The sequence below is a fragment of the Salmo salar genome, chromosome ssa02, assembly GCF_905237065.1.
Source record: "Salmo salar chromosome ssa02, Ssal_v3.1, whole genome shotgun sequence".
Classification (NCBI taxonomy): Eukaryota; Metazoa; Chordata; class Actinopteri; order Salmoniformes; family Salmonidae; genus Salmo; species Salmo salar.
This window is the reverse complement of record NC_059443.1, coordinates 77,286,419-77,310,416: the sequence shown is the minus strand read 5'-3', so window position 1 is coordinate 77,310,416 and position 23,998 is coordinate 77,286,419. Positions and strand designations below refer to the sequence as shown.

Genomic DNA, 23,998 nt, shown 5'->3' with positions numbered 1-23,998 from the left:
TATACGAACCAGACATATACCACGCACGTGTTTGCATGAATTAAAGTACAGCTAAATCAGAAGTTACTATGTGCTGACTATTTTGTTCTATTACCAGAAACGAACTGTCGCAACATTAACACAATGCTATGGAACTGAACTAACGCTATGTAACTGAACCAACGCTATGTAACTGAACCAACGTTATGTGACTGAACCAACTCTATGTAACTGAACCAACGCTATGTAACTGAACCAACGTTATGTGACTGAACCAACTCTATGTGACTGAACCAACGCTATGTAACTGAACCAATGCTATGTAACTGAACCAATGCTATGTAAGTGAACCAATGCTATGTAACTGAACCAACGCTATGTAACTGAACCAACGCTATGTGACTGAACCAACGCTATGTATAATTACAATCCAAATACTTGTCATGGATGGAAAAATGGAATGCTTAAATGCGCTAAAATGGTGTCCTTTCCATAACACTCTAAATATGAGAATAATTGAGGACCTGGTTTGTAGAGAGTCTCTTAAGTGAAGCCTGACAGGTGTGTATTGCTGTGGTCATCGTCAGCCGGCCTCCCAGGTCAACCTGGCGGATGTAGTGAGTCCCATAGGTGTCTATGAGCCGGCGGTACTGGGCCTTGGCGGTCTCAGAGAATGAGAAGTAGATCTTGGGCAGGAGATCGATGTCCTTCCGGAACTCTTCGCTGAGAGCAGGGCTGTCTGACACGCGATAACTGGAACACAGGAGAATGTTCAATCAATCAGTCAGTCAGTCAGTTAGTCAGTCAGTCAAGAAGACATTCTAGGTTGGAGTCTAGTATGTTGCAGACTGTCGATCTGACTTCAGATTCTTTGGCTACTTAGACTGCGTCTCCACAGGCTTATGCCATTTTCTTTTGTTATGTTTTTATTTTCCTGAATAAATGACCCTTTCTAGTTATTAATATATTATAATAACATAAGCTGTCTGGCTCTCTGATATTTGCACCTTGTTTCAATATTGAAATTCGATTTCAGGAGTCGGAACGAGACAGACAGGCAGAGAGCTTTTCTCAGCCAGTGGAAATCATGAATCAGCTGGAATCATTTTTATGGATATATACAAAGAAATGTCAATAGAAAACAACTAAATTAAGTGAAATGCAGCTAGTTTGACTGGATTGTTGCATATTAATATTACTATTGTGATGCATAATTGCCATGGAAATTTGGAAAGTCCAATCAATGAGCATTATGGGTAATGTAGTCATTCTACAAATTCAAAATTGGCCTAGAAATGCTTACATTATTTACAGTGTGACAGCATGGTATCCCAGGGATACAGGATATTACAAAACACAAAAACCAGGAAAATAAAGCAAAACACATGGAATATTCAGTGGACAAAACATTAGGAACACCTTTTCTTTTCGTGACTGACCAGGTGAATCCAGGTGAAAGGTATGATCCCTTATTGATGTCACTTGTTAAATGCACTTCCATCAGTGTAGATGAAGGGGAGAAGACAGGTTAAAGAATGATTTTTAAGCCTTGAGACAATTGAGACATGGATTGTGTATGTTTACCATTCATAGGGTGAATGGGCAAGACAAAGGATTTAAGCGACTTTGAACGGGGTATGCTAGTAGGTAGCAGACACACCGGTTTGTGTCAAGAACTGCAACGCTGCTGGGTTTTTCCCTCTCAACAGTTTTCCGTGTGTATCAACAATGGTCCACCACCCAAAGGACATACAGCCAACTGGACATGCCTGCAGGAAGCATTGGAGTCAACATGGGCCAACGTCCCTGTGGAACACTTTCGACACCTTGTCGCCCTGAAAAATTGAGGCTGTTCTGAGGTCAAAGAGGGGTGCAACTCAATATTAGGAAGGTGTTCCTAATGTTTTGTCCACTCTGTAAAGTTTTACATTTACATTACATTTTAGTCATTTAGCAGACGCTCTTATCCAGAGCGACTTACAGTAGTGAATGCATACATTTCTTTTTTTTTTTTTTTTGTGCTGGCCCCCCGTGGGAATCGAACCCACAACCCTGGCGTTGCACACACCATGCTCTACCAACTGAGCTACAGGGAAGGCTAGTTGACAGTACCATGTAAGAGGACGACACGAAAATGAAATAAATCGGTGCAGAATTGTAGGAGATCCTCCCGCAACTTGACAGCAAGGTTTATACAAATCTCCTCTGTTGAAAACCAAATGCTAGTCTAAAAGAAAATGGGAGATAATGTCTAGGTGCTTTTTATAGTGGAGATGAAGTTTATAAGGCCTTAAACATAGATAACAAACGTGAGCTGGTAGATTAGTCAGGCAACACTGGAGAGGTGGAAATACAATCCCACTCCCAGCTTGGATATGGTCTCTTCACTCAAAACATTATATTTTTGGGGCGTTTATAACCATGATTTGGTTTAACAGTACCCTAAAGTGCATTTAGTAAGTAATTAAATCATGTTTATTAATTAGGAAATTTGTAAAAATATTTATTCCATTCCACCATGAGGGCGGCAAGATAATTTGGGCTGGTATTCATGAATTAAAGGAACTGACAGTATCAATCTAGCTAATGGGTTTTGAGTTTCCACTTCCTCAGATGGTGATTGGCTAATGGGTTTTGAGTTTCCACTTCCTCAGATGGTGATTAGCTAATGGGTTTTGAGTTTCCACTTCCTCAGATGGTGATTAGCTAATGGGTTTTGAGTTTCCACTTCCTCAGATGGTGATTAGCTAATGGGTTTGAGTTTCCACTTCCTCAGATGGTGATTAGCTAATGGGTTTTGAGTTTCCACTTCCTCAGATGGTGATTAGCCCCAAGTGAATTAGCCTATGTGATATGTGTACACAAAATGATTGTCAGCAAATGAATCACCATCAAACAAAATAAACCTGCAATTCTAGAGTCGTATTTTGACAGTAAAATTCTAGCAACAATAGCCAAATCGTCAACTACTGGTTTAGGTGTTGCACATCACCATATATTTATCATGCATTCATGTTAGATTAAACAACTTATTTATTGAATCATACCATCTCAATCGCACCGTGATCGACTTCATAATGTTACTACAAATGTTTTCTATTGCGTGACGCCATTACACAATGTTCAATGAGACCAAGTCATGGGCTGGTGCAGTGGCACAGAGGAGGAAGTTCTTCTGGAGCACTCTTTTACTGTTTTGGATGACATGGGATCATGGTAGGCCTATCACAACATTGAGAGAGAAAGCAGGTGCCATGACAACACAGGAAATAGAGTTTTTTTTAAATGCTCCGGAGTTGAGAATATTGGTATAGAGCAGATAAACACATTGCTGTTTTGTAGGAGGGGGGAATAGCATTGAATCAAATTATTGATTTCCAATGATTTACCACTCGTAAGGGCAGGCTTCCGTTAGTTATTATTATTGTTATTATTATTATTGTTAGTATTATTATTGTTATTATTATTATTGTTATTATTAATAATATTATTATTATTGTTATTATTATTGTAATTATTATTATTATTGTTGTTATTGTAATTATTATGATTGTTATTATTATTGTAATTATTATTATTGTTATTGTTGTTATTGTTGTTATTATTATTATTATTGTTATTATTACTATTATTGTTGTTGTTATTATTATTATTGTTATTAGTAATATTGTTATTATTATTACTAGTATTATTGTTATTATTATTGTTGTTATTGTTATTATTATTATTATTATTATTACCTGTAGCGGCGGCAGCGGAGATTCTGTGAAAAGAAGGAGTAGTGTTTGTCCCTAGTCTTCTTCTTGGCAAATCTGGTTATATGTGACTGTGACCCTCCCATCTCTATGCCAACATATACCCCCTTCTCCAGACCCAGACCCACCTTTCAGTCTTTAGAGTTCTCGTTGGCAGTGGCCTCTGCCAGGTTACTGGAGAGGAGAGGAGAGGAGAGGAGAGGAGAGGAGAGGAGAGGAGAGGAGAGGAGAGGCAAAGAGAGAAAGAGTTTAAACTCAACTCAACACAAACCTAGAAATACATTTTGCACGAGTTGCAAATACTGAAATAAATGACAAATGAACTGATATTGTCATGGCAGTAACTTTTACAGTAACACAGTTAATCCCAGGAAGCTATTTGGAAAATATGAACATTTAATGGGTGTTTGATAATGGCTGAAAAATAAGCAGGAATAATGACAATAGAAGATGGCAGCACTCACTTGAATAGAAGTTGTAATTGAAGCGTTGTTTTAATTCTCTTTATCTCATAGCAACATGTCTGAATAGATCACACACTGACGTGCGTTTTGGCTTAACCCTCAACAATGCCCTGTCACACACACACACACACACACACACACACACACACACACACACACACAATTCAGTCCCATTCAAAATCCTATTTTCCCTAAGTCCTAAACCGAAAACCTAACCTTAACCCTAAACCTAGCTCCTAACCCTACAACTAACCCTAGCTCCTAACCCTAAAACTAACTCTAGCTCCTAACCCTAAAACTAACTCTAGCTCCTAACCCTAAAACTAACTCTAGCTCCTAACCCTAAAACTAACTCTAGCTCCTAGCCCTAAAACTAATCCTAGCTCCTAACCCTAAAACTAACTAGCTCCTAACCCTAAAACTAACTCTAGCTCCTAACCCTAAAACGAACTCTAGCTCCTAGCCCTAAAACTAATCCTAGCTCCTAACCCTAAAACTAACCTAGCTCCTAACCCTAAAACTAACTCTAGCTCCTAACCCTAAAACTAACTCTAGCTCCTAGCCCTAAAACTAATCCTAGCTCCTAACCCTAAAACTAACCCTAGCACCTAACCCTAAAACTAACCCTAGCTCCTAACCCTAAAACTAACTCTAGCTCCTAACCCTAAAACTAACTCTAGCTCCTAACCCTAAAACTAACTCTAGCTCCTAGCCCTAAAACTAATCCTAGCTCCTAACCCTAAAACTAACCCTAGCACCTAACCCTAAAACTAACTCTAGCTCCTAACCCTAAAACTAACTCTAGCTCCTAACCCTAAAACTAACTCTAGCTCCTAGCCCTAAAACTAACCCTAGCACCTAACCCTAAAACTAACTCTAGCACCTAACCCTAAAACTAACTCTAGCGCCTAACCCTAAAACTAACTCTAGCTCCTAACCCTAAAACTAACTGATTTAAGATTTGAACAGAAATACATTCTATCACATTAACATCAGTACATACCATCTCAACATATTACAAATAGCTTTATCCTTATTAATACAATTTATACAACCATTTAGATGCAAGTCCCATAGCTGAGGCTATTATATAAACAGTATTATGGTAATATGGCTATATTGTCTCTTCTGAGTATCACAAAATTGTACCAAGCGGACCAGTTCGTAGCTGGATTCTTCACCAAACTTTTATACCTTCTCCAGAACATAAATGTCATTCGGTTCCCCAATTCTGTGAGTTGGAAGAATTTCCTGTGTCTCTCTATGAAACCCCTCTCTGTCTCAACTGTGGCCCGTTAGGCAGGACATTTCCTTTGGAATTTACGACCGTTTTCACAGGGCCTGGGTAGGGAGAAGTAGGTAGGGGGATGGTGCAAGGGGGAGGGGGTCAACTGTGCTCCCTGTTCCCAGAGAGAGGGCAACGTCATGACAATAGCAAATTAACCCACATACACATTTAATCTTCCTGAGGTCACATTAAATCAAATTGTCACATTGTCAAATCTCTATAAACACAGTTGAGAAGCCTGATCTAACTGGGGCTGCTGTACAGGGCCTTCAGGAAGTATTCATAACCTTTGACTTATTCCACATGTTGTTGTGTTACAGCCTGAATTCAATCGTTTTTTTCCCTCACCCATGTACACACAATAACAACAAAGTGAAAACATGTTTTTAGAACTGTTGTCAAATTTATTGAAAATGAAATACAGAAATAGCTCATCTACATAAGTATTCAACACGTTAGAATCACCTTTGTCAGCGATTATAGCTGAGTCTTTCTGGTTAAGTCTCTGAGAGTTTATGTTATTGTCCTGCTTAAAGGTGATTTTGTCTCCCAGTGTCTGTTGGAAAGCAGACTGAACTAGGTTTTCCTCTAGGATTTTGCCTGAGCTTAGCTCTATTCAGTTTCTTTTTATCCTAAAAAACTTCCTAGTCCTTGCCGATGACAAGTATATCCATAACATGATGCGGCCACCACCATGCTTGAAAATATGAAGAGTGGTACTCAGTGATGTGTTGGATTTGCCCCAAATCCAACACAACCTAACGTGAATTTCTTTGCCACTTTACTTAAGTGCTTCGTTCTTTTCACTGTTATTTAGGTTAATATTGTGGAGTAACTACAATGTTGTTGAGACATCCTCAGTTTCCCCTATCAGAGCCAATAAACTGTTTTAAAGTCACCATTGGTCTCATGGTGAAATCCCTGAGCAGTTTCCTTCCACTCCGGCAACGGAGTCAAGGACACCAGTATCTTTGAAGTGACTGGATGTATTGATACACCATCCAAAGTGTAATTAATAACTTCACCCTGCTCAAAGGGATATTAAATGCCTGCTCCCCCCCACACATCTATCTCCCCAGTGTTGTGGCTGAATCTGTTTGAAATGTACTGCTCATTACTGATATTTGTATGTGTGAGGTTCAGAGATGAGGTAGTCATTCAAAAATCATGTTAACCACTATCACTGAACACAGAGTGAGTCCATGCAACCGATTATGTGACTTGTTATGCAAATGTGTACTCCTGAACTTATTTAGGCTTGCCATAACAAAAGGGTTGACACTGATTCAAAACTTTTCAGCTTTTCATGTTTAATTAATTTGTCAAACTTTTCTAAAAACATTATTCCACTTTGACATTATGGGTTATTGTGTGTTGGCATGTGACAAAGCTCAATGTAATCCATTTTAAATTCAGGCTGTCACACAACAAACTGTGGAAAAAGTCAAGGGGTGTGAATACATTCTGAAGGCACTGTACAGTGTGCTGCACAAGTTTTGTGATTTCAAATGATGACACCCATATTAACCAGGTCACACCTCACCACCCATATTAACCAGGTCACACCTCACCACCCATATTAACCAGGTCACACCTCACCACCCATATTAACCAGGTCACACCTCACCACCCATATTAACCAGGTCACACCTCACCACCCATATTAACCAGGTCACACCTCACCACCCATATTAAAATCAGGTCACACCTCACCACACTAACACAAATGCAGCAAACATGCTGTATCTCAAAGGCCATTAAAAGGACAGTGATCAGTGTTTAGGGGAAATGGGTCGTTTAATACAAACTGTCATGCAACGTTTACTGAACTGAACACACAGTAGCAGCATCAGACAGACACCCAACAAAATAAAAGTCCAGAGACAGGTTTACAAAATAAGAGTCCTTTAATGGTGGGAGATGAACAGATCATATGAAGTGCCTCTTAGCAGATTCAAGCTTACAAAATCCCTTCCCCACATGCATACTGGGTATTGTAGTTCCCTGGAACATAGGAGATACAGTGAAGAAGTAAATGGAATTGGGGGGGGGCACTACAAACATGGCAGACAGTGGACTGTGCCCTGACTATTTTACCACTAAGGGATGTTGGTAGCAATTTAAATAATCCCATGAGTCAGCCTTCTACATGTCGGTCTCCTATGAGAGAGTATGGAACACTGGTCTACCACTAACCATCTGACATGTTATCATTGAGACAGAATAATGCCTTGGCAAACAGAGAGGGGTCACTATAAAGCAGGGGGTGGAGGGGTAATGGTCCATGTGAACAGACAGACACACACACACTCGTTCGCTCAGTCAGTCAGTCACTACCGACAGGTCTCTTATTTTCACACACACACACACACAACGATGTAGCCATGGCAACGGGTACAAGGGGTGTTGATAGTGTCAGTGTAAAGTTGCATATAGAACAGAACGGTGGGTGGGGGGGTATTTGAGGTGGAAGGGATTCTAAGGGTAGTAGGGAGGACAAGAGGGGGTATTCAGGGGGTGACGGGGGTATTCAGGGGGTCAGAGCTTGTCTCTATCCCGTGCGAAGGATGACGTGAACTCCAGAATCGGTGAACACCGGACCACTCATGTCTCCCACCTTCAGAGCAAAGGACGCATCCTCAAACGGCTTCTGCATCTGACCTGAAACACACACACTCTTCTATCACAACTAAAACAGAAAATACCTGTGCCAGTCTGTGATTGCATGCTTGTGTGTGTGTGTGTGTGTGTGTGTGTGTGTGTGTGTGTATAGTATATTTTCCATTTGACTGGTGTGTGTGTGTGTGTATAGTATATTTTCCATTTGACTGTGTGTGTGTGTGTGTGTGTGTGTGTATAGTATATTTTCCATTTGACTGTGTGTGTTACCTCTGCCGAACAGCCCCAGGTCTCCTCCGTTGCGTGCGGAGCTGCAGTCACTGAACTGAGAGGCCAGAGCCTCAAACTCCTCCTCTCCTGACTGCATCCGCTCTATGTACTCTACAAACATGTTAAACACACACACCATGTTATATAACACTTACTCTACAAACATGTTAAACACACACACCATGTTATATAACACTTACTCTACAAACATGTTAAACACACACACCATGTTATATAACACTTACTCTACAACATGTTAACACACACACCATGTCATATAACACTTACTCTACAACATGTAAAGACACACACCATGTTATATAACACTTACTCTACAACATGTTAACACACACACCATGTCATATAACACTTACTCTACAACATGTTAACACACACACACACACACACACACACACACACACACCATGTCATATAACACTTACTCTACAAACATGTTAAACACACACACCATGTTATATAACACTTACTCTACAACATGTTAACACACACACCATGTCATATAACACTTACTCTACAACATGTAAACACACACACCATGTCATATAACACTTACTCTACAACATGTTAAACACACACACCATGTCATATAACACTTACTCTACAACATGTAAAGACACACACCATGTCATATAACACTTACTCTACAACATGTTAACACACAAACACACCATGTCATATAACACTTACTCTACAACATGTTAACACACACACACACCATGTCATATAACACTTACTCTACAACATGTTAAACACACACACCATGTTATATAACACTTACTCTACATGTTAACACACACACACACCATGTTATATAACACTTACTCTACAACATGTTAACACACAAACACACCATGTCATATAACACTTACTCTACAACATGTTAACACACACACACACCATGTCATATAACACTTACTCTACAACATGTTAACACACACACACACACCATGTTACATAACACTTACACTGCAACATGTTAACACACACACTGCAACATGTTAATAACACACACAACATGCTAAACTCACAAACACACCCTACAACATGTTACACACCCTACAACATGTTACACAAACTGCAACATGTTATTAACACACACTGCAACATGCTACTAACATACACACACCACCTCTCTCAACACACTGATACATGCACATACATATTTAGATGTATATATATTCTTATTCCATTCCATTCTTTAGATGTATATATATTCTTATTCCATTCCTTTATTTAGATGTACATATTCTTATTCCATCCCTTTACTTAGATTTGTGTGTATTAGATAGTTGTTGTGGAATTGGTAGATTACTTGGATATTACTGCACTGTCAGAACTAGAAGCACAAGCATTTCACTACACTCACAATAACATCTGTAACCATGTGTATGTGACGAATAACATCTGTAACCATGTGTATGTGACCAATAACATCTGTAACCATGTGTATGTGACCAATAACATCTGTAACCATGTGTATGTGACGAATAACATCTGTAACCATGTGTATGTGACCAATAACATCTGTAACCATGTGTATGTGACGAATAACATCTGTAACCATGTGTATGTGACGAATAACATCTGTAACCATGTGTATGTGACCAATAACATCTGCTAACCATGTGTATGTGACCAATAACATCTGCTAACCATGTGTATGTGACGAATAACATCTGCTAACCATGTGTATGTGACGAATAACATCTGCTAACCATGTGTATGTGACGAATAACATCTGCTAACCATGTGTATGTGACCAATAACATCTGTAACCATGTGTATGTGACCAATAACATCTGTAACCATGTGTATGTGACCAATAACATCTGCTAACCATGTGTATGTGACCAATAACATCTGCTAACCATGTGTATGTGACCAATAACATCTGCTAACCATGTGTATGTGACCAATAACATCTGTAACCATGTGTATGTGACCAATAACATCTGTAACCATGTGTATGTGACCAATAACATCTGTAACCATGTGTATGTGACCAATAACATCTGTAACCATGTGTATGTGACCAATAACATCTGTAACCATGTGTATGTGACCAATAACATCTGTAACCATGTGTATGTGACCAATAACATCTGTAACCATGTGTATGTGACCAATAACATCTGTAACCATGTGTATGTGACGAATAACATCTGTAACCATGTGTATGTGACCAATAACATCTGTAACCATGTGTATGTGACCAATAACATCTGTAACCATGTGTATGTGACCAGTAACATCTGTAACCATGTGTATGTGACCAATAACATCTGTAACCATGTGTATGTGACCAGTAACATCTGTAACCATGTGTATGTGACCAATAACATCTGTAACCATGTGTATGTGACCAATAACATCTGTAACCATGTGTATGTGACCAATAACACTCACTTTGTATGAGGTCGAGGGCCTCGTCTTTGGAGCGTGTGATGTTCTCCTCCCTCCAGGAGGACGGGCGACGCGATTGGCTGTGCTTCACCAGGAGGTGGGAACAACGCACCTTGTCTGGCTCACCACTCCCATCACCTACAATTCAATACAACTTTATTGTCCCCTCCCATCACCTACAATTCAATACAACTTTATTGTCCACTTCCCTCATCAACAATACAACTTAATTGTTCATATGATGCTACAAAAAAACAAAAAGTCTTCTTCTCATCCCCCCAAACAGCAGCACACCCCACACACAGTAGAGAGGAGCAGCACACCCCACACACAGTAGAGAGGAGCAGCACACCCCACACACAGTAGAGAGGAGCAGCACACCCCACACACAGTAGAGAGGAGCAGCACACCCCACACACAGTAGAGAGGAGCAGCACACCCCACACACAGTAGAGAGGAGCAGCACACCCCACACACAGTAGAGAGGAGCAGCACACCCCACACACACAGTAGAGAGGAGCAGCACACCCCACACACACAGTAGAGAGGAGCAGCACACCCCACACACAGTAGAGAGGAGCAGCACACCTCACACACAGTAGAGAGGAGCAGCACACCTCACACACAGTAGAGAGGAGCAGCACCCTTCACACACAGTAGAGAGGAGCAGCACCCTTCACACACAGTAGAGGAGCAGCACCCTCCACACACAGTAGAGGAGCAGCACACTCCACACACAGTAGAGGAGCAGCACACTCCACACACAGTAGAGGAGCAGCACACTCCACACACAGTAGAGAGGAGCAGCACACATCACACACAGTAGAGAGGAGCAGCACACTTCACACACAGTAGAGGAGCAGCACATTTCACACACAGTAGAGGAGCAGCACATTTCACACACAGTAGAGGAGCAGCACATTTCACACACAGTAGAGGAGCAGCACATTTCACACACAGTAGAGGAGCAGCACATTTCACACACAGTAGAGCAGCACACCTCACACACAGTTGAGAGGAGCACAGGATCAAACCATAGTGCAGCGCCCCTGGATGGAGAGCATGTTGTTGGGTTAAGGGCCAGCATGCTGCTGGGTTAAGGGCCAGCACCCCTCCAGTTGTCAGATCAACCCCCCCAGGTCAATTTTACAGTGCCCCACCAGGGATTCTAACCGTGACCTTTCAGCTACAGGTCCATCCCCTAAGCTGCTGGGCGACCTACCTGACCCCACCGGACGCTCCCACTGGCTGGCATTGGTGATGTGGTTAAAGTAGTACACTCTACCTAGGAAAGGGAGGAGGACGGGGGGAGGAGGGAGAAAGAGGATGGGGGAGGAGGGCAGGAGAAAGAGAGGGGGGTAGGAGAGAGAGAAAGAGGACGGGGAGGGAGAGAAAGAGGACAGGGAGGGAGGGAGAGAAAGAGGACGGGGAGAGAGGGAGAGAAAGAGGACGGGGAGGGAGAGAAAGAGGACGGGAGGGAGAGAAAGAGGACGGGAGGGAGAGAAAGAGGACGGGAGGGAGAGAAAGAGGACGGGAGGGAGAGAAAGAGGACGGGAGGGAGAGAGAGAGAAAGAGGACGGGGAGGGAGAGAGAGAAAGAGGACGGGGAGGGAGAGAGAGAAAGAGGACGGGGAGAGAGGGAGAGAAAGAGGACGGGGAGGGAGGGAGAGAAAGAGGACGGGGAGGGAGGGAGAGAAAGAGGACGGGGAGAGAGGGAGAGAAAGAGGACGGGGAGAGAGGGAGAGAAAGAGGACGGGGAGGGAGAGAGAGAAAGAGGACGGGGAGGGAGGGAGAGAAAGAGGACGGGGAGAGAGGGAGAGAAAGAGGACGGGGAGGGAGAGAGAGAAAGAGGACGGGGAGGGAGAGAGAGAAAGAGGACGGGGAGGGGAGAGAGAGAAAGAGGACGGGGGAGGAGGGCGGGAGAGAGGGGGGAGGAAGGGGGGGTGGGGAGAAGGGAGAGAGAGAAAGAGGACGGGGAGGGAGAGAGAGAAAGAGGACGGGGAGGGAGAGAGAAAGAGGACGGGGAGGGAGAGAGAGAAAGAGGACGGGGAGGAGGGGGGAGAGAGGGGGAGGAAGGGGGGTGGGGAGAAGGGAGGGAGAGAAAGAGGACGGGGAGGGAGAGAAAGAGGACGGGGAGGGAGAGAAAGAGGACGGGGGAGAGGGGAGAGAAAGAGGACGGGAGGGAGAGAGAGAAAGAGGGACGGGGAGGGAGAGAGAAAGAGGACGGGGAGGGAGGGAGAGAAAGAGGACGGGAGGGAGAGAGAGAAAGAGGACGGGGAGGGAGAGAGAAAGAGGATGGGGAGGGTGAGAGAGAAAGAGGACGGGGGAGGAGGGGCGGGAGAGAGGGGGAGGAAGGGGGGGTGGGGAGAAGGGAGGGAGAGAAAGAGGACAGGGAGGGAGAGAAAGAGGACGGGGAGGGAGAGAGAGAAAGAGGACGGGGAGGGAGAGAGAGAAAGAGGACGGGGAGGGAGGGCGGGAGAGAGGGGGAGGGAGGGGTGGGGAGAAGGGAGGGAGAGAAAGAGGACAGGGAGGGAGAGAAAGAGGACGGGGAGGGAGAGAAAGAGGACGGGGAGGGAGAGAAAGAGGACGGGGAGGGAGAGAAAGAGGACGGGGAGAGGGGAGAGAAAGAGAACGGGGGAGAGGGGAGAGAAAGAGAACGGGGGAGAAGGGGGAGGAAGAGAGGGGGGGTGGGGGAGAAGGGAGGGAGAGAGAAAGGACGGGGGAGGGAGAGAAAGATGACGGGGAGGAAGGGAATGGAGAGAAAGGATGGGAGGGAGAGGGAGAGAAAGGATGGGGAGGGAAAAAGAGGACAGGAGTAGGGGAAGAGAGAGGAGAGGTGTTGGTTTGGGGGATGAGAAAGAGGGAGACGATGCTACAACTAAAGTCTACTGAAGCTTCCTTTCCTTCATGTGCATTAATCTACACAGATAAAACCATTCATCTATACAGATAAAAGCATTTTGCTTAAGTCATGGAATGGACATAACTAATCTCAGTCGTCTTCAGCAACTTGTAATGGTATTGTGCTGAAGACGTTGAGAAAATGCATATTTAACTTGTGCACACTGGGCAGGCACCTCCCATCCTAACACAGGTGTCGCAATGGTCCCAAGGCGCGGGACAAAATGACGTCATTGTTATGGGCCTTGTTATTTTCTACTACCTCGCGAGTTGGGTGTGAAATGAATGAATGGACATTAATGAATAAACTGGCCAACTCCCCATACAATAGTGTATCTTCCAATACATATATCCCTAAGAATTGTTTGATTACGAAATAAGTTACTGTCCAATGCATAGTACGTTGAACAGTCGTCAAAACATACATGCGCCGTTGCTAGTTTAACTAGCTTGCTGGGTTAGTCGTGAGGGTAATGACTGGCTAACTAAACATCACCAGACGACAGTTTTTGATACACGCACTAGTCAAACGAATAACCATCAAACACAATTCACAAATAAACATGCGTCACCACCTAACGATGCAACAAGATTACAACCAACCTAACTAGCTAAGCTGCTAACGCTAGCATTTGGGTTCGTTCGGCCGGTACAATGGTTTGCTATGCAAGTGGTTTGTGCACCAGCGACAAATTGTTCGGGACTCGGATGATATAGCTAGTTATCGCTCTCTACCTACTCGAACTGCGGCTCATCCGCTTTTCCCACCCGGACGGCAGCTTCTCGTCCTCGGCGTCTGCCATTTTCCCTGCTTGCTTTCAAAACTGTGCAAGTCACTCCTCTTTTCCTCTCGTGGCTCGTAGAATGTGGCTAGAAGGAGACGTCTGCTGGTGATTTTGTTGTTGCACCTTCCATCCGCCAGGTGTCAAAGAGACATGTTTAGAATGTTCTTCACTTTTCTGGAAGATTTGCTTTTACCTATGTGTTTTTTTTTTTTTTGCATTAGAACTATTTCTCATGATAAACTACATTGGCTTAATCGAATGTTATGTTGATGTCATTTCGGCGGTTTATTCAGTTGATCTACTGTAAAATAGCCTTATAGACTGACGTGACCGCATTTGTTATTTAATTGCAACTATTCGCAGCACTTCTGGTCGATTTACGGCATTGATGCATATTGCAGTACCCGCCTTCTCTGGACATGTTACCGTAAGAGAGGACTTGAAGTAGCTATGTCAATCATCCGTTTGGATTTTTCATTGGTGCATTTTCTCGTTGTACACAAAGCGGAACGCTTTACGACTACGCAGGCTGAAGCGATTCTGATTTTCGCTAACATTTTGGGAACGAATAACGAACAATAAGGTAATATCTGTAGTTATACGATATTTTATCAATGGTATAGACCAATAACCATGTGAGGAAACTTCGATATCTAAGACGTAATGCTTTATTTTTGTTGTTGGAAATCTTCAGTGGTTGTTGATGAAGCGCTAACTAGCTCTGCTAACATTAGCCAACTCCATATGACAACAACGTTTATTGTCCTAGTTATTATGTTAGCTGCTCAGTAACATTACATTATTGTAGTTGGAATGACAAACAGCTGGAACATCATCCTTGTATTGTAATCATCACTGTTGTGTAACCAACTAACGTTAGCTCAACTGTGTGCTGGTTCACGCCACTTCGATACGAAGTGATTTTCGTAGCAGGTTAAGGGAGCATTTTCGCTAACCCGTCTTAACCTCAGTCTCCTAACCGACTACGTTAATTATCCTAACCCGCTTTAAGTTCTGACCTTCTACGAAAAAGTCACTTCCGTATCGAAGTTGCTTGAAAATAGTGTATATCATATGCTCACCGTGTCGTACATTACCACTGCCTCAATCAACTCTCTCGCTCGCGCTCTCTCTGCGGATCAGGATGATTGAGGTGGTTTGCAATGACCGGCTGGGCAAGAAGGTCCGGGTGAAGTGCAAGTATCCTTTTACAAAACTGACCACCATGCAAGTTCAATAGCTAGTCTTACAGCACAGACTAGCCTACGCCAGTCATAGACGGCAACTGATTTAGCGCCTATTGGCGATAGTAACGTACAGTTACAATAGTATGTGAATACCCCTTCAAATTAGTGGATTCGGCTATTTCAGCCACACCCGTTGCTGACAGGTGTATAAAATCGAGCACACAGCCATACAATCTCCATAGACAAACATTGGCAGTAGAATGACCTTACTGAAGAGCTCAGTGACTTTCAACATGGCACTGTCATAGGATGCCACCTTTCCAACAAGTAAGTTAGTCAAATTTCTGCCCTAGTCAACTGAAAGTGCTGTTATTGTGAAGTGGAAACGTCTACGAGCAACAACGGCTCAGCCGCGAAGTGGTAAGCCACACAAGCTCACAGAAAGGGACTGCTGCAGTGTGTAAAAATTGTCTGTCCTCAGTTGCAACACTCACAACGAGTTCCAAACTGCCTCGGGAAGCAACGTCAGCACAAGAACTGTTCGTCAGGAGCTTCATGAAATGGGTTGCCATGGCCGAGCAGCCGCACACAAGCCTAAGATTCCCATGCGCAATGCCAAGCGTCGGCTGGAGTGGTGTAAAGCTCGCCGCCATTGGACCCGGAGCAGTGGAAATGCATTTTCTGGCAGTCCGACCGACGAATCTGGGTTTTGGTGCATAGTGCCAACTGTAAAGTGGAGGAGTAATAATAGTCTGTGGCTGTTTTTCATAGTTCGGGTTAGGCCCCTTAGTTCCAGTGAAGGGAAATCTTAACGCTACAACACACAATGAAATTCTAGACTATTCTGCGCTTCCAACTTTGTCTCAACAGTTTTGGTAAGGCCCTCTCCTGTTTCAGCATGACAATGCCCCCGTGCACAATGAGGTCCATACAGAAATTGTTTGTTGAGATCGTGTTGGAAGAACTTGACTGGCCTGCACAGAGCCCTAACCTCAACCCCCATCGAACACCTGTGGGATTAATTGGAACGCCGACTGCGTGCCAAGTCTAATTTCCAAACATCAGTGCCTGACCTCACTAATGCTCTTGTGGCTGAATGGAAGAAAGTCCCCACAGCAATGCTGTAACATCTGGTGGAAAGCCTTCCCAGAAGAGAGGAGGCTGTTATAGCAGCAAAGGGGGGACCAACTCCATATTAATGACCATGATTTTGGAATGAGATGTTCAACGAGCAGGTGTCCACATACTTTTCTTTTCATCCCAGACGCTCGTTCTGAACGTTAAAACGCATCGTTGCGATATGGTTTTGGAAACATAAGGAATGTATCTTTTCATATCAGCAAGAAATAATTTTCTAAAAACTAAAGGTTAAATTACTACAGACCTTTTTCGAGGGTTAGGGTTATATAGATGTCTGTAGATACTGAACCTTCAGAGGTTGCAGCCATAGACCCACCACACCAACATGTCGTTATAGCTGTCATCAGTGTTACATGTACAGCCTTAATAACCCTTTCCAGCTCAGAAGACACTATAGGAGACCTGAAGAAGCTCATCGCTGCCCAGACAGGCACACGGTGGGACAAGATCGTACTCAAGAAATGGTGAGAAAGAAATGAACAGTCCCTAGCCTACGAACCAGTGACGAGTCACTTCCCTAGCCTACGAACCAGTGACGAGTCACTTCCCTAGCCTACGGACTTTTATTCACAAATGTATTTATTTATTTAACTAGACAAGTCAGTTAAGAACAAATTCTTATTTATAATGATGGCCTACTGCGGCTAAACCCGGACGACACTGGGCCAATAGTGCACCACCCTATGTGACTCCCAGTCACGGCCAGTTGTGATTCAGCCTGGAATCGAACCAGGGTCTGTAGTGACGCCACTAGCACTGAGATGCAGTGTCTTAGTTCTTTACTTATCTATTGTTCACCTAATACCTTTTTTTTTTTATTTTTTATTTTTTTACTTGAAAATTGCACTGTTGGTTAGAGCCTGTAAGTAAGTATTTCACTGTTGGTTAGAGCCTGTAAGTAAGTATTTCACTGTTGGTTAGAGCCTGTAAGTAAGTATTTCACTGTTGGTTAGAGCCTGTAAGTAAGTATTTCACTGTTGTATTCAGCACACGTGAATAACTTTGATTTCATTTAGACCGCTGCGTCACTCGGAAACTTGTTAGTTGTGGCATATTTGGAACCAGTGACGAGTCACTTCCCTTCTCTTCCTCATGGGTTATTCAGACTGTTCTCTGTGTAGACTGCATTTTTATCCAGGGTAACGTTTTAGAATATTAAGGTAGAAATGTATTGTGCAGAACTAACAAGCCTCTGTGACATGTAGAATAAGGAATCATGTAATTTCTATCTGAAACGTTCAGGAAAGAACCTGGTCTAGGCTGTGTTCTTCTTCTGTGACTTACTTCCTGTTTTCTCCTCGCAGGTACACCATATTCAAGGACCACGTGTCTCTGGGAGACTGTATCCTTTTTGAGCCCTCAGAAGTGCAGTTTCACTGTTTGACAACAGGACGTGAGTCTCGTCCTGGAGGCACAACTGGGCCATTTCCGCTTAGAGCAGCTGCAAAGTCAAACGTGGCTGTGTTGTTTTCATGCATTTTTACAATAATGTGCTTTTTGGTGTTTAAATTAGGGTTAGGCATTTGGTTTAAAATCAGATTTAATGACTTTGTGTCTGTGCCAGCTAGTGGCCACTGCAGAGCTGCCTCCAGAAGAAGATTCATGATGAAGAACGCTAAAACAGCTGTTTAACCAAGAGGAAATAGAAAACTATTGAGCCCTTTAGAACAACAGTTTCACTCTGACCAGGGAGGAATCTGTAAACTGGGCGATACTGAGCCAACATGTCTGCTTTCCTTCCAGGTTTTGCTACTGTTAGATATAGTAAGGAGAGAGAGAACAGCAACATTTTAATGTCTCCTCCTCACTTTATCTGATGGTTATTGTCGGAGTAGGTTTCTAAATGTAAGCAAAGTTTTTGTTATTGAGAAATGCTATTGGTGAAGTATTGCCTTGAAAGTGAGGAGTTTCCTGGTTTAGTTCATTATATTGAGGGAAACCCAGGGAAATGATTTGGTTGTGCAACTCGAGACATTTGACACACACACGGTACATCTGGCATGTGGATGGTGTTTGTGTGGGACTACTGATCTCATCACCACCACCACCACCACTGTTGTCCTCCTTAAGTCACCTGTCTGCAGATGAGATCCATGATGGGCAGAACCTGGAGCTGTACTACCAGTAGAAGGCTGAGGACACACACACACACACACCACGCACAATTCTATTTAATAACAAGGCGTGAGTTTGTTGATCATTGGATCAGGGTTTGCGGCAGACATTGTTGATGTTCTAGTGATGAAATGTTTTGATATTGTTTGGAAATAAAAGCAAATACTTATATTAGCTTAATTTGTCTCCATCTCTATCTGGCCTGATTTATCTCGAAGTGTCCCACATGGTACCCTATTCCCTTTATAGTGCACTATTATAGACCAGACTCTGTTCTGTCTAGGTAAGAGGTTCCCTATATAGTGCACTATTATAGACCAGACTCTGCTCTGTCTAGGTAAGAGGTTCCCTATATAGTGCACTATTATAGACCAGACTCTGTTCTGTCTAGGTATGAGGTTCCTTATGTAGTGTACTACTATAGACCAGACCCTGTTCTGTTGCCATTTGGGACAGAACCTCTGAATATTAGACAATATTAACTGCGACGATATTAAAGGTAGACTCAGCGATGTGGCGTAGATTCACAAAGTAAACTGCATAGTGGGTCAATTTCCGCATCAACTAAAAGCGTTGAAGCGCGAGGCTCAACTTCTCTGCTGTTTTGATCCCGTGTCTCCCGCGTTGTAACCGTGGAGAGACCGTTGTTCTGTGTAATTGTCTGAGAGAATATTTCCGTCTCCGCTGCGGTGCTGCTCGTGGCAACGTCATTTCAGAGTAGGTTTAAATACTGAACACGCCGATTGGCACGTGTGTTTTTTTTCTGTTGCTCATTTGAAAAACGCGATTCAGTCTTGTTTCCTGACCGATTCCGCGTTTGGTTTTAATGTTTGTCCCCCATGAAATACTGTACACACGGAAGCCTATTTCACTTCCTCAGAATTAATTGAAGACAACAATTTTTTTTTATATTTTGTTCATTTTTGCTGGGGATGTTTTAGTTGCACAATTTTGCATGAAGGTGTTTGGTGCAGTATTTCTTAGCAAACAAAAAATTGCGACGTGTTGTCTTATTAAGTAAACAAAGTCGGGCTGCTGGGCAGGTCTATCTGCTATTGGATAGAGAGCAATCACCGCAGCGGTTCACCCCATTTTAGTGGGCAAACGGGACATTGTCCAATCAAAACCCAACCTTCATTTACCAATTGTGACACTCCGTCTTAGACAAGACTGACTTTATGACCAAAATGATCCTATGTACACTTTGTAGTCCATTTTGACACTAGAATAACTGACTCTGTTTTCAAAGGGATTTGTTGCTTTTGAAAGGCATTCGCTCTTTGTATATAGTTAATGTTAACATGACAGAGACAGACCCCGTGGTAAGTCAGAGGTTTTATTCACAGCAGAAACATTGAATCAGTGCATTGAGTTCTACACATAGGAGGAAGCCAGGGGTCCCTCGATGTTAACATGTCTGAAGGGGCTGTATCTGTGTGTAGTGGGGGTCATAGAGATGGAAAGAGGCCGCATCATTGCATCCGTCCCACTACGGCGTCTGTGACATCATGGGCAGTGCCATTGAGGCCATTTTGAAGTAGTCCATTTTCTTCACGATTGGCTGATACCTCCTGATGACCCGGGTTGCACATGACGCCCAACAAGGTCACCAGGAAGGATCAGCCAATGAAGTTGGAAGTCCCAGCCAGTTGACTACATTAAAATGGTGGAAGCCCTCAATGGTGTTGCCCCATGCTAATACAACCTTTTGGCCACTAGAGGCCTCTATCATTCTCTATGGTAGTGGTAACGCTTCCACCATATTGCCTCTATCTTGCAGATCTAGGCAAACATTTAACGCCTCCACGCAGTCTTTTACATTGTTATTTTAAATCATCACTGGATGTCTAATAAATCACTGTGTTTATTTCATGAAAATAACTTAAAATAAATGTTTTCTCATTTATTTCCCTGAGCCTCCTTTTGCCATTGGAATGCTCAGTCTGATCGTGTCGGCGTGTTGATAGAAATTTTAATATATTTACATACACAGCCCTGATTGGCGGATAGGATTGTCTAGACTCTAGGGCAGGGATGGGCAGCTCCAGTCCTCAGGGGCCTGATTGGTGTTACACTTCAGCCCCAGCTAATACACCTGACTCCAGTAATGATCTTCAGTTCAGAATACAGTCAGTTTAATCAGCTGTGTTTGCTAGGGAAAAGTGGGGCTGGAGTTGCCCATCCCTGCACTAGAGCCTACCCTGCTTACCCCTTAAAAGTAGGGGGATACATATGCAAAAAGATGACTGGTCATTGGTCAGAAAAATCGGATCAGATTGTGATGTCATGCTGTGGGCCAAAATCTCCATCCCACCTGAACAGGCTGAAGCATTGTTTTTCAAAAACCTACAAGGACATTATAATATTTTTTCACAATTTCAGAGTGTTATTTTGAACTCATAGTGTGAAAATAATGTTGAAAAAACAAACAGTGAAATCACATTTTTGACTGCACTGGTTAGGGCCAAGGGAAGGGGAAGGGATTGAATTGGGACACATTGTCTCTTTCACACACAGGTGAAGGTGTGACAGTGAGGCGACATCAGCAATAGTCACACAAGTGGAGATGTGAGGCAACATCAGCAGTAGTCAGAGTAATCCTCTTCTACATAGTTAGCTGGGAACAGACCAACCTACAGACAGAGAGAGGAGTGTGTGTGAGAGACCTTCAACAATTTGTGTGTTGGAAAAGTATTCCAGGTGAAGCTGGTTGAGAGAATGCCAAGAGTGTGCAAAGCTGTCATCAAGGCAAAGGGTAACTACTTTGAAGAATCAAAAATATATTTTGATTTGTTTAACACTTTTTTGGTTACTACATGATTCCATATGTGTTATTTCATAGTTTTGATGTCTTCACTATTATTCTACAATGTAGAAAATAGTAAAAATAAAGAAAAACTCTTGAATGAGTAGGTGTGTCCAAACTTATGACCATACATGTTGATAGGTGTATGTGTGATGATCTTACTGCATGTGCTGCATGTGAATGTGTTGATTGTGTGTGTGTACTGTGTGTGTGATGGTGTGTGTTGGTCCTCACCCGTCCATAGACCTCTCCTTTCCACCATCCATTGTGAGCCTTCTTAGACAGGACCTTGACTGTGTCTCCTTCTCTCAGAGACAGCTCTGTACGGTCTCTGGCTGAGAAGTCATACCTGGCCCTAGCTGTGCCGAACGAACGCATACTTCCACCTACAGGAGAGGGAGAGAGGTGAGCGTGGGTGTGTGTGTGCGTTGAAACATACAGTATTTGAGAGTACTTATATTTGAGGTTATGGAAGGAAATAAGTTGAGGTTTGTAGGAAGTCTTGAGAGTGTGTGTGTGTGTGTGTACCTGGGGAGGGTGTGTTGAAGGGTGTGTCACTCTGTTCAGGCTGGTTGAAGGGAGTCTGGAGGGTGGTGTGTGTTTGTGTACCTGGGGAGGGTGTGTTGAAGGGTGTGTCACTCTGTTCAGGCTGGTTGAAGGGAGTCTGGAGGGTGGTGTGTGTTTGTGTACCTGGGGAGGGTGTGTTGAAGGGTGTGTCACTCTGTTCAGGCTGGTTGAAGGGAGTCTGGAGGGTGGTGTGTGTTTGTGTACCTGGGGAGGGTGTGTTGAAGGGTGTGTCACTCTGTTCAGGCTGGTTGAAGGGGGTCTGGAGTGTGGTGTCCACATCTTTAAAATACTCCTTTAGTGAATGTTGCTGGTAGAACTGAACCATCTCCTAACAGAGCGATAGGGAGAGGGAGAGAGAGAGGGGGAGATGGGGCAGAAAGAGAGGGGGAGGGGAGAGAAGAGAGAGAGATGAAGGTCCAAAGTGCTTTACAAAAAAGAAAAGTAAAACATGTTGTTTATATTTACAAAAGAAGAAGAAAAAGGGATGAGAGGGAGAGAGATGAGGAGGGTAGACAGAGATGGGAGGAAGAGGGAGAGAGATGAGGAGGGTAGACAGAGATGGGAGGAAGAGGGAGAGAGATGAGGAGGGTAGACAGAGATGGGAGGAAGAGGGAGAGAGATGAGGAGGGTAGACAGAGATGGGAGGAAGAGGGAGAGATGAGGAGGGTAGACAGAGATGGGAGGAAGAGGGAGAGAGATGAGGAGGGTAGACAGAGAGATGGGAGGAAGAGGGAGAGATGAGGAGGGTAGACAGAGATGGGAGGAAGAGGGAGAGAGATGAGGAGGGTAGACAGAGATGGGAGGAAGAGAGAGAGAGATGAGGAGGGTAGACAGAGAGATGGGAGGAAGAGGGAGAGAGATGAGGAGGGTAGACAGAGATGGGAGGAAGAGGGAGAGAGATGAGGAGGGTAGACAGAGATGGGAGGAAGAGGGAGAGAGATGAGGAGGGTAGACAGAGATGGGAGGAAGAGGGAGAGATGAGGAGGGTAGACAGAGATGGGAGGAAGAGGGAGAGAGATGAGGAGGGTAGACAGAGATGGGAGGAAGAGGGAGAGATGAGGAGGGTAGACAGAGATAAGAGGGAGAGATGAGGAGGGTAGACAGAGATGGGAGGAAGAGGGAGAGATGAGGAGGGTAGACAGAGAGATGGGAGGAAGAGGGAGAGATGAGGAGGGTAGACAGAGAGATGGGAGGAAGAGGGAGAGATGAGGAGGGTAGACAGAGATGGGAGGAAGAGGGAGAGATGAGGAGGGTAGACAGAGATGGGAGGAAGAGGGAGAGATGAGGAGGGTAGACAGAGAGATGGGAGGAAGAGGGAGAGATGAGGAGGGTAGACAGAGAGATGGGAGGAAGAGGGAGAGAGATGAGGAGGGTAGACAGAGATGGGAGGAAGAGGGAGAGATGAGGAGGGTAGACAGAGATGGGAGGAAGAGGGAGAGATGAGGAGGGTAGACAGAGATGGGAGGAAGAGGGAGAGAGATGAGGAGGGTAGACAGAGATGGGAGGAAGAGGGAGAGAGATGAGGAGGGTAGACAGAGATGGGAGGAAGAGGGAGAGAGATGAGGAGGGTAGACAGAGATGGGAGGAAGAGGGAGAGAGATGAGGAGGGTAGACAGAGATGGGAGGAAGAGGGAGAGAGATGAGGAGGGTAGACAGAGAAGGGAGGAAGAGGGAGAGAGATGAGGAGGGTAGACAGAGA

At 43.9% G+C, this 23,998-nt stretch overlaps 3 protein-coding genes across 9 annotated transcripts in view; 1 reads left to right on the top strand and 2 right to left on the bottom strand.

Annotated features, from left to right (window-relative positions):
* Positions 1 to 7,374: 7,374 nt before the first annotated feature.
* Positions 7,375 to 14,806, bottom strand: LOC106594613 (peptidyl-prolyl cis-trans isomerase NIMA-interacting 1). 2 transcript variants are annotated; one of them, XM_014186021.2, is made up of 5 exons: positions 14,439 to 14,806; positions 12,022 to 12,084; positions 10,803 to 10,937; positions 8,376 to 8,486; positions 7,375 to 8,147 (listed from the first exon to the last, which is right to left on the bottom strand). In XM_014186021.2, the coding sequence occupies exons 1-5, from the start codon at positions 14,500 to 14,502 to the stop codon at positions 8,038 to 8,040; spliced, it is 483 nt and encodes a 160-aa protein (XP_014041496.1). In that variant the 5' UTR covers positions 14,503 to 14,806; the 3' UTR covers positions 7,375 to 8,037. The 2 variants fall into 2 exon arrangements, with proteins under 2 accessions (XP_014041496.1, XP_014041500.1); XM_014186025.2 differs by lacking the exon at positions 12,022 to 12,084 and having other exon boundaries at positions 14,439 to 14,804.
* A 36-nt stretch (positions 14,807 to 14,842) lies between these two features.
* Positions 14,843 to 19,106, top strand: LOC106594622 (ubiquitin-like protein 5). Of its 2 annotated transcripts, XM_014186029.2 has the most exons (5): positions 14,843 to 15,067; positions 15,628 to 15,684; positions 17,192 to 17,275; positions 18,116 to 18,153; positions 18,896 to 19,106. In XM_014186029.2, exons 2-5 carry the CDS (start codon positions 15,629 to 15,631, stop codon positions 18,937 to 18,939), a joined length of 222 nt encoding a protein of 73 aa, XP_014041504.1. In that variant the 5' UTR covers positions 14,843 to 15,067; position 15,628; the 3' UTR covers positions 18,940 to 19,106. The 2 variants fall into 2 exon arrangements, with proteins under 2 accessions (XP_014041504.1, XP_045566378.1); XM_045710422.1 differs by lacking the exon at positions 14,843 to 15,067 and having other exon boundaries at positions 15,609 to 15,684.
* Positions 19,107 to 20,249: 1,143 nt separating this feature from the next.
* LOC106594609 (proto-oncogene vav) overlaps positions 20,250 to 23,998 on the bottom strand; it is a 38,139-nt gene continuing 34,390 nt past the window's right edge. For 2 of the 5 annotated variants that reach the window (XM_045710406.1, XM_045710407.1), the window contains exons 25-27: positions 22,261 to 22,627; positions 21,967 to 22,118; positions 20,250 to 21,559 (exon numbers count right to left, since the gene is read on the bottom strand). In XM_045710406.1, the coding sequence (XP_045566362.1) occupies positions 21,506 to 21,559; positions 21,967 to 22,118; positions 22,261 to 22,627 (573 nt within the window). In that variant the 3' untranslated portion in view covers positions 20,250 to 21,505. The remainder of the gene's footprint in view (positions 21,560 to 21,966; positions 22,119 to 22,260; positions 22,628 to 23,998) is intronic. The other 3 variants (XM_045710412.1, XM_045710414.1, XM_045710410.1) reach the window with 2 other exon arrangements.